An 11,127-nucleotide genomic window follows, 5' to 3' on the forward strand; every position below is an offset into this window, starting at 1 on the left:
GGCATCTCCCCTGGTCAATCCTGCAGCACCCGCTGGTGGTCCCCTTCACCTCCCCAGCTTCTTAGCCTCCCTCTCAACGAAGCAGCTCTGCATGCCAATCATTGTGATTCCGATGGTCACTGTCGGTCTCTCTCTCCTGTGTCGCCTCTACAAGTAAAGGCACCTCTCTTCTCGGCCTCCAGTGCACATGAAGGCCCTGATGCACACAAAACTAACTCAATGGTCTGTACTCTGCTCTACAACACGCCTCTACCTTCTACAGTCAGCGTTGCCCACTTTGCTGACTCCAAAGAGGAGGATTTCTTAGGCTCTACTCTTGTTGCATCACACTCCTCATGCACCTCTGACATCCTTACCGGCAGCCCTTGTGGGCGTTTTGTATGTCATTGGTGCCGCACTGTCCCATGCTGATGATATCACTCTTGCCCACTCCTGGTGATCTACATGCAATTCTGCCTTCCAAACAAGCCCGGCACGATCATGATGAATATGTGGTCTTTGCCTCGATTGACGTTGCCCTGGTCCTTGCAGATGTATTTAACCCCATTTCAGTATGTGGTTTCAGCCGTCCATGCAACTTCAGAAGCAGTTCACAGCCATCTCTTTAGGCCTTTGGACCATCTGCAACAACACTCATTGCCACCTAGCAACGGATTTCCTACTGATTATGGGCCTTCCCGCTTTCATTGGAGGCTCACTATCATCAGAGGGTGTGACAGATATTACAAGCAATGATTAATTCTTCCAAGTCTCTAATTAGCGTTGTCAAGGAGACTATTATGCGATCAAAATAACGTTAAATCAAAGCTGAAATGTTCTCTCTCTAATCTTGCGTGGTGCAAAGGGCATCTCATGTATCTTTCTTTTGAGGTTGGGCAAGCACATCTCACAAATAATTACGACGTTTGGTCAAAATGTACAAGCAGCAAAATTGGATATATTAGTCATTTAAAAGGTTGGAGCATATAAGCTGATTGCAATGAAAGAGATGTAATATACAATGAAAGAGAGGTGGCTTACAATTTGTAACCTTGTACAATTTATGACACAGGGGACCGTTCTTGCAAGGCTAAATTGTTATGGTTAGGATGGTCATCATGATGACTATGGCCTCCCCTTTGTGATGGTTAGGATGGTCATCATGATGACTATGGCCTCCCCTTTGTGATCCATCATGATCGTTGCCTCCCCTCTGTGATCCATCATGATCATCATTAACTCTATTTGAGTGTCTTCTTAATGATCCCAAGCCTAATTCTCTTCCTTTAATTATAGGAGCACTACCCTCAACATGGGCATCATTAAAAATATGAGCACACCTTCCATTGCGAAGGACCTTTCTTAATAAGCGCCAGAGTATGCAAATTAAATATACGAACCCAAGGATACTGAAGAGCCCTCCAAAGCTTCTCAACCTTAAATGAGAGGGCTCATCAGTTGAGCTGCAATCGTCCGCATTATTCCCATCAATCCATCCATTCTTTAGCTTTTGTAGTCCCCCATCTTCGGCCAATGATAGTATACCTTTTGATATCTCGTCTTTTATATTACTTAAGTTCTTCCTGAAGGCCTGCACATAACAATTTTGCATTCACTGTATTTGAGCTCTCATTCAGTTCAGCTATTGTTGAGACTCTCTCTCTCTCTCTCTCTCTCTCTCTCTCTCTCTCTCTCTCTCTCTCTCTCTCTCTCTGCTACACATCATGCAAAGAGAAACTTTAAAAGACGACATAATGCAGTGTCTATCGGATTAAGGAAGAGTTTTAATAGTCCTTAATGCAATAATAACAATCATAAAATTTACACATTAAAAGGGTCCACATAGGGGACATCATATGAAATAATGATTGCAAAAAGGTACTTACGAATCCAAATCCACCAAAGTAAGCAAGCTGATCACCACTACTGGTAAAGTCACATTCTGATTGGAGCAAAATTGTAGTGTAGGGGAGCTCATCTAGAACAGCTCCGATCCCACCTTGTTTAGGCCCTTTTCTAAGGGCTTCTGCATAGTCTTGCTCCGAAGCATAACTCTTTAGCCTTTTTACCAGAAATTGCATATTACTCTTCAAAAAATTTTCCATAAAAGAACCCTCTTGGTATCCCACTGTTATGTTACTCTTAAGTAAAGCATCAAACCCCTCTATTGTTGGATAACTTTGTTGGGCCGAAAGGAGGGAGGCCAAACTAGCTGTGTAGCTTGAATTGAATATAAGCATCACAAATAGCCATGCCACTGTTACAATTCGCCCTAAGTGGGTCCTCACTGATTCTCCTGCCATACATGAAAGGCAATAATATATAAACAAATCTTGTATTAGTATTCAAAACTGCTCTTAGGATAGTTTGTATTAGAATTGCATTAAGATCACTTGTATTTGATATAACCAGCACATTTGATTGATTGTTTACAAATAAGTGGGTTCATGGGCTTACGTTGAGCAGCAAAGACGCAAAGAGAAGTGAACCTGCAAGCATTTCTTATTAGTTCAATAGCATAAAATGCATTCCATGCATAATAAACACTAATAATAATTTCTTGAGCTGATGTATACACACCCTGTTACACATGCGTTGTTGACATTACACTCAATTTTTCGCACTTAAACCTAAGAGATGTGTAGTACTAAGATTGTGGGTGGGGAAAAAAACTACAATCAGTTTTATCCTCACTTATACTTAGAAAAATTGCATGCCAAACTTTTAGTGGCATTAATTAATTACTTGAGAGAGAAGAGAACCTTAGAAAAAAAACTAGATTGGATATGGGGCCAACCATAGAAATTAGAGTGAATATTGGTTTGACTTGTGGCAGTGAGCGAATTTTTTGGAATGAATGCCGTGCAAAACGTGTAAGTGAGAGAGAGTCCGAAGAAAGAGAGACACGAGTTTTTACAAAAGAGGGGGTGGAGAGAACGCACGTACCAATAAGCATTGAGGATGCGGCGTTTGTGAGAGGCTTCATCAAAGATGGGGGGACCAGGGCGCTGCAAGGAGGAAGGGTCGGAGGGGTCGCTGATAGCTAGTTGGGAAGGATGGGCCTCTGGTGCTGCGGCGGGGCGCCGCTTGCTAATTGACGTGGTGGAGAAGTCGGGGTTCTTGTTCTCCAGGAGGTAGAGGACACCGCCGGTGGCTACGAAGGAGCTCAACAAAACCATCCACAGTTGCCATGAGAAGGGTCTCAGAAAATCCCACAGGGCTCCTGTGCTCCCATACCTGCAGCAATAATTGTAGCTCGTTTTTGCAATTGGTTCTTTTACTTCATGTCAAAAACATTACAATCTTCACCTGAAGGTCGTCACCATCACCAGCGTTGAGTCCATATATGGCATCGTGAAGTCCACGATGTCCATCCGCTGCTTTGTTATCGTCAGATCCGCCACAATCGCATCCGCTTCCTACGCACGTATGTGTGATTTTGAATCAATTAGCTAATACGCAGATGATGATTGTTAATCTCTAGATGATGATTGTTAATCTCTACATTAATCATCTGCCTGCTATCGTATATTGGACGAAATGCAGGTGTAATGAAGACTGTACATAAATCTCCATCAATTCATGAACACGGTCAAATCTCCAACAATTTATGTGGGAAATACTAATCTAGAACGTCGAAGCACATATACATAGTATGCTTTAAGCTGCGTATGATTATGGCAAAACAGGAGGAACAATTAATTTGGCGTTTATTTACCCCATTGGCAACCATCTGGACCATCTCGTCATAGGAAGGCGTTTCGATACCGTTTCCGTGCAGCACGAAACGATAAGAAGGGGGGGACTGGACCCGTCGGAGGGCTTGCAAGAAGACTTGGACACTGAAGCCATCAAATAGAGTGCTATTATAATCTGAGCGAGACACAAATTGCTCAAAGCCCACCTTCCAAGGCACAAGCACCCGCAACGGAGCTGTGCTATTAGTGGAAGAAGCAGAAGAATGAGACGTACTCGCAAAGCTTGAAGATAATGCAAAGAAGAAGAAGAGGATGATCATAAGCAAAGAGGAGGAGTAGCCCATGCAGACCGCCATCAGCAAGCGCTTGGTAGCCTTTTTCCGCGAATGCGAGGCTCTTTTATATTGCAGCTTTAGTACCCGCAACTATGGTTTACTATTTTCATTCAACCTCTACAGCTGGACCAGTGCTGGTACTACCTAGAGAGAATACATAGTCGAGACCTCGTCTTCTAAAGGTGAAGCCTACAGGGTCGGGTGACCCCTCTCTCTCTCTCTCTCTCCTGCGCTCTCTCTCTAGTTGTGCGTCGTGTGTGCATTGGCAAGCCTTCGGCTCGGCTGCTCCTCAGGCCTTAAAATTGAAGCATCTGGCGTCCTTGGCCATCTCAGGCTTCAAAGGAAGCTTCCAAGAAATAGCTCAAGCGTCATTTTGAAGCCCAATAATTTCTACAAAGCGTCAAACGAAGCCTAAACCATGAGTCCTAGGGGTCCATCTCAGGCTTCAAACGAAGCTTCCAAAAAATAGCTCAAGCGTCATTTTGAAGCCCAATAATTTCTACAAAGCGTCAAACGAAGCCTAAACCATGAGTCCTAGGGGTCCCAAGTATATATATATATATATATATATATATATAAGTGGTGGTGGTCGTGAGATTTTTCAATTTCTTCTTAAGTTTTTTTTGTGAATTTTCATGTATCATGAACTTGATGTTTTTATCTCGTTGTTTTAATATTTTTGCAAATTTGAGTGAAGCCCTGGAATACTTTGGGAAGCTTCATAGGAAGCCTAGAATAAGTACACAGGGAGTCACAGTCCTTGTGCTGTGGGGAGCAAGGCCTAAATTTGACGCCTGTTTTTCCTGTCAAGGGCCATTTTGCCTGTCAGAAAAGGTAATTGAAAAAAATTCCTGTGAAACGACAAGCCCGAGAAAAAAATTTGCCTGTCATAAAAAATTTAGGGTAAAGCAAAAAAGAGGAGAGCTATGCCATTAGAGTGATTTTTGGATTGCACAACTTTGATGATTGTTCACATTTTCTGTCTTTTGTCCGAGGTTTATTGTGATCTAGTGGTTTTTTATTTGATATCTTTTGATGATTAGGGATTTTGCACTGGCAAGATATACATGAATGTGATTTTAAAGAGAGCCGGTCCGTAGGTTATTCTCTATTTTATGTGTCTTCTTTTTATGGTATCTGTGTTGATATAAATTTACCTGTCATTTGACAAGAACTTTTTTGTTGAAACCTGTCAAGTGAAAGGGAGAAAAAAAATTGCCTGTCATAAAAAATTTCATAGGCACCCGTCAAATTTAGGCCCTGGTGGGGAGTCAATTTTAAGGCCTGCCCCTCTCTCTCTCTCTCTCTCTCCTGCGCTCTCTCTCTAGTTGTGCGCCGTGTGTGTTTATGTTTAGATGGCATTGGCAAGCCTTCGGCTCGGCTGCTCCTTGTCATCGGCTCGGATGGAATTACTCGACAGTCGACTCGAAGTATCTATCATCTGTGAATGGGCGTACTATATTAAAAAGAGCTACTTTTCCCCACCGAACTTTTCGGATACTCGTCATCGTCCACGTCCGCGCTTATAAGTGAATAAATATATATTATCCTACACGATTTTCAAAATTTTTAATTTTTCTCTGAATTTTGACGAATTAGAAATTACAAGTCAACACGCCCCATCTTTATTAACACGACCTCAAGGGCAAAATACCCTTAAGGTTGGTTGTTTTTAGCACTAGTCCCTGATGCTGAAATTCGAAGGCCCTTTGGAAGCCCAAACGAAAGATTTAGTAGTTATCAAAAGAAGGGAAATTAAAGTAAATTCTATTAAATAACGGATTTGATATATGCTTCAAATCTATGGATTTGATATATGCTTAAAATTGTTATTATAAATGCTTGAATGAACTATGATGAAGTCCATTTCTAAGCCTTCGAGTTAAGACATGCCTTCAAATTTTAGCCCAGATAATCAATTTACCCAACCACTTAGCACTTTCTTTTTATTGAATAATGAATTTTATAAATGCACAAAATTAATATTACAAATGCTCGAATGAATTTTGATGAAGGCCATCTCTAATTCTTTAAGTTGAAGTCTAAGGCTGCCACCTTCAAATTTCAACCCTAGCCTTCACCATCAACTTACTCTACCACCTACCACGTCTAAGGCTGCCACCTTCAAATTTCAACCCTAGCCTTGACCGTCAACTTACTCTACCACCTTTATGTCACTTGTAATCATGCTTTGTTGTATAAAGCTATTTGAGGTCATCGTCATCCAAAATGATGTATATATTGTATATGTGAAAAGGTGTATAAAGAATAGATTCCCTAGTATGTGGACATCTATTAAGTTATGTGGGAGAATAAGACAATAAATAGCATAATAATGAAAAGGTTGGCTAAGAGGTGTTCATGGCTTATACGCTTTACGTGACAATAAGACAATAAATAACATAATAATGAAAAGTATTAGACCCATCTTATAGTTCTATTGATACAATATAAGATGGGTCAAATTAGACCCATCTTAAAGGTCTATTTGATTCACTATTTAGCACAAACTCCTCTTTGGTGTAGGCAAGTGGGTTGGAATACTCCATTGACAAATGGAATATTATGAAGAGGTCAATGGAGTATGACATTCCATTGACAAATGGAATATTACGAAGAGGTCAATTGTTATATGTACATTATGTGTGCATATACTAGGAGGCTAACCCACATTAGGCTTGTGAGCATGGGAGCATGGGAACAAGCTCTAGTGGAGCATGGGTTAGGACTAACCTTAAGGGTTAAGGTTAGGGTCAGGTATCCAAGGGTCACACATGGTAAATGGAGAATCAAGAGTCACTTGAGGGCCCTCCTATATAATAGGGGCATGAGGCACACTCAAGGGAGGCCTAGAGGCTTAGGCTATGGTCTCTTGTGTGGAGGTCCATATCTACTCACCTACCATTTCACACTATAGCTACATGCTATTGGATTGGAGTTATACCTCTTGATGGTATGGGACATCAAGGTAGAGGTATGATATATTTCATTTATAATTCATGTGTGCATCCTTGGGCTCGGGGGTGGTCGGGTGGTTAAGTTTATGCCTGATTTATGCACGTTTATGCATAACAATTATCTAGAGAGATCTTAGGGTTTTAACAGTGGTATCAGAGCAATCTCTAGTTAATTTTATTGATTTTTTTTAGTAAATTTTAATATTTACTAATAAAAATATTATTTTATTGATTTATGTTAATGATTTGCACGTGGATCGTCGATATGGCGATTGGAATGCATGTTACTACAATTCAATGGACGAATCGACGTTGCGAGGGAATTCCATGAGTTTAATGCTGTTTTTTTCTATTTTTAGTGGTTTAAAATAAGCATTAATAGAAATTTTTACAAAAATACCACATATTTTACTGTGGATATTTTTGGTAGAATGGATTCCCTAAATTTCTAGAAATTTTAGAATTTTTTCTAATTTTTTAGAAATTTTTTGAGCATTTTTATGGTTAAAAATGTATTTTTTATACATTTTTGCGGGTTTTTCCGCGGGTATGCGATCAAATTTCTGTCAATTTTCTGCTGAAATTCAGTAGGGGGCAGCATGTTGATGCATAAAATGCCCTCCCTTGTGCGTGGGATCCTCTCCACCTCTCAATTCTGATTTTTCCTTCCTTTTTCCGTGAGAATTTCTCTTAAAAGGGAATTTTGTTTTAATTAAATATTAATCATAATTAATGTTAATTATGATTAAGTAAAGTTTAATTAAAAACTTTAATCAAAAGATTAAAGTTAATCTCCCTGTTAACATGTTAACAAAGGAGAGAGGGGAGAGGAGGAAGGTGTATTGGATGGAGAAGGAGAGGGGAGAGGGGAGAGGGGAGAGGGAGGATTCCATCTCCCTCATCTTCAACAGGCGCAACGCGCCCGGGGGGGTGTGCAGCCAGCCGGGCGAAAATCGCCTCCCTCTGCTAAAAAAATCAAGACCCACAAAAGCTTAATAAAGCTTATTTTTTTATTTTTTTTATGAGTTTAAAAAAAAAGCTTTTGAAAATGTTTCAAAAAAAAGCTTGAAATTTATGAGAAATTATGGGATTTGAGGGAAAAAATCTTTGGAAATTTTTGAATTTTTTTACTCTTAAAATTTTTTTGGCTCTTTCCACCGAACCCAAGGGGGTCAATTTAAAACCCAAGGGGGTCAATTTAAAACTAAGTCCTAAAGCTTGCTGCTTCCATTAGGGAACTAGAGGAGGAGACTCAAATCTGGATTTGACCTTCCCATAATCCAGCCTCCACCCTACCACTTGCTCCTTAGGGATGGATTTAAATTGATTTTCTTTAAGGTCATCTTTCTTTTCAAAAGTTGACAAACAATTTCCAGTTTATAATTCCAATCTACCAAATATCTTACGATACGAATTCCTACACTTAAGGCCCATCCTCATAACTGGGCAAGCCTTATTGGTTGCCCAACATTGAAGTTCTGGAGTTCTGCAAATACCTTGGCCAACGACCTTGGTACATCCATGAGTCCAATACCTGAATGATCCCTTAGATTTTTTATAAATCCACTTCCAGACTCTTCCGAGAGTTGTGGGTCATGGCCTATCCTAGGACCACATCACTAGACCTCTTCCTAGTCACCTAGTGGGGACCTGAGGAGGGGGTTGTGTCACAACCCCCTCTACTCCTGACCTTTCATTGTTTGACCATGTTTGAGGCGGCATAAATTGAGACCATGTTTGAGGCATCAATTGAGACACATCCCCACATGTGGAGAGACTGGATCCCATCCCTTGAATAAGAGGCTAACCCCATCCAAAATAGTGTATTTAGACAAGGAATACAAATCACTTACTTTCCACGTCCTATAAGTTATATGTGGCTCCATCCCCAGGAGTGAGTCTCCATTGGGGATTCATTTTTTTGTATCCTTAAATTTTTTTTCCAACACTTGGATACACCATGAGCATCCCCTACCTATGAAGTTATAATGTTTATATGTGTTAATAGCCCGAGTCCTACAAATGATGAAATGTCTAAATCTCATTCTTTAAAAAGTAAATTCTACTTCCCAAGGGACTAGTTTTTGTTATTAACTCACGCAAGTGCTCTGTATACTCCACTTCCCGACTCTTCCAAGAGTCGTGGGTCACGGCCTCTCCTAGGACCGCATCACTAGACCTGTTCCTAGTCACCTATAGTGGTGGGGACCTAAAGAGGGGGTTGGGTCACAACCCCTCTACTCCTCACCTTTCCTTGTCTGACCATGTTTGAAGCATCAATTGATACCATGTTTGAGGCATCAATTGAGACACCATCCCCACATATGGAGAGACCGTCCCTCAAATAAGAGGCCAACCCCATCAAAAAACAGTGTGTTTAGACAAAGAATACAAATCACTTACTTTCCACGTCTTATAAGTTATTAGGACGGAGTCTCAATTGGGGATTCATTTTTTAATATCCTTATTCCACCTTCCCCACTTCTCTTAACTTAAGCTAGTGCAATAATAGAAAGTGAAGGTCTTACTCCCCAAATTACGTATGAGAGTGGCCAAGGGTATGGGAGGTGCCATCATTCCCATCATGAAGGCAAGGGGGACACTTGTCAGCTCCCTACTCACCTTGCCAAAATGATAACTATCATTTTATTTAATTTTACCTCTTATTTTCCCAACCAAGGTGTCAACCTGAATACTTACTTTAATTCTTTTAAGGTATAATGCCAAATAATCTCTTTAATTTAAATCAAGATCAAGGGTCTCCTTAGTTTAGCAAACACTACCTTATCTATGTTACCCAGGTTTATGGGCATGAGCCAAGATTTTTTCAATTTTCGAGAAAGAGGAGCTATGTAAATTTATTTGTGGATCCCTTTTTCAAATTCATTCCAGGTAAAGCATATCAAAATTTATAAGGGATTTAAAAGATTTCCAAAATTACTATTTATAGATTGTACCAAACTATATACCTCAACATGCTAATTTTGTCAATTAGTTTACATTAGCTAAAACATAACAACTAAGCTAGCTAACTTGCTCAAATTTTTAATAAAAAAGTATTTCAACCATAGTTTCTTATACACACATAAATTTTTAAATATCTACTTCTAAGACAAATTTAGGAATTTTGGGAATTATTCGAGTCCCATTTCTTATAGGAATTGTTGGAAACTCGGTATTTTTGTGTAGTTTGAGCTAACATCTATTTGTTGGTGCACTCTTTGTGCCATTAGATTATATCTTGACACAACTATTTGGCGTATTTGTTTGTAGTTGTATAGATACATACGTCAATGCAACAATATTGGAAGGACAAGGGAAACATGACACTAAACTTAATTGAGATTATACAACACCTGTTAAATACTATCTCCACTTTGAGACATTGAAGTAAAAACATGGACTTTATTTAATTTGCCAAAAGAATTCTAAATATCACTTAAAAAGAACCTTAGAAGTGAGAGATCTCTCAAGGGTGTGGTGTTAGAAACAACAAAACAAAAAGTAAATCTCAATGACAGTACAATGTGCTAAGTTTACGATTGATCCACAGATAAAAATCCATCTTAGACACTATATCAAGATTATAAATTATGATATATATGCTCAAATTTGAGGGACATTGAAGTAAAAACATGGGATAATAATGCCAAAGAACACTTGGAAAAGGAACCTTAGAATTGAGGGATCTCCAAAGAGTGTGGTGTTTAAAAATACCAGAAGCAATCAAATTTCAATGAGATTGTTACATTCAAGTTTACATCTTAAGTAAAGCACCATTGAGTTCAAGTATCAATACTCTTCTTTGTTTCCTTAACACTATATTCGTGAGTTTGGGAATTTCCCAACTCCCATTTTTTGAATACTAAAAAGGTGGGACCTGGATAACATGCCTATAAGTTTTTCAAAAACATATCATGTGACCTATTGTTGGAAAGCGCTTGGAAAATGGAATCTAGTGAGCTATAGAGCGCTCAATTTGGAGTAACGGTGTTCAAGTTATGATTAATCCAAAGATTTGACCACATGTCCCAAACTTATGGGAAATTCCCATATTCCCCAATATGGTGTTCCTTATTGTATCTGGGGGTGGTGGAACTCTTTTGCTTCTAGGGACATGAGTCACCAATGATTGGTGCCACCTCAATAGTAAGTTTT

At 39.5% G+C, this 11,127-nt stretch overlaps 1 protein-coding gene across 1 annotated transcript; it reads right to left on the reverse strand.

Moving 5' to 3' along the window:
* Positions 1-1,069: 1,069 nt before the first annotated feature.
* LOC147621453 (glutamate receptor 3.3-like) lies at positions 1,070-4,244 on the reverse strand. The gene is made up of 6 exons (XM_086824456.1): positions 3,698-4,244; positions 3,289-3,398; positions 2,926-3,216; positions 2,437-2,468; positions 1,866-2,275; positions 1,070-1,570 (listed from the first exon to the last, which is right to left on the reverse strand). The coding sequence occupies exons 1-6, from the start codon at positions 4,031-4,033 to the stop codon at positions 1,070-1,072; spliced, it is 1,680 nt and encodes a 559-aa protein (XP_086680582.1). The 5' UTR covers positions 4,034-4,244.
* Positions 4,245-11,127: the final 6,883 nt, after the last annotated feature.

This window comes from Cibotium barometz, chromosome 30 (assembly GCF_041138505.1).
Source record: "Cibotium barometz isolate CiBa-2024 chromosome 30, ASM4113850v1, whole genome shotgun sequence".
NCBI classification, from domain to species: Eukaryota; Viridiplantae; Streptophyta; class Polypodiopsida; order Cyatheales; family Cibotiaceae; genus Cibotium; species Cibotium barometz.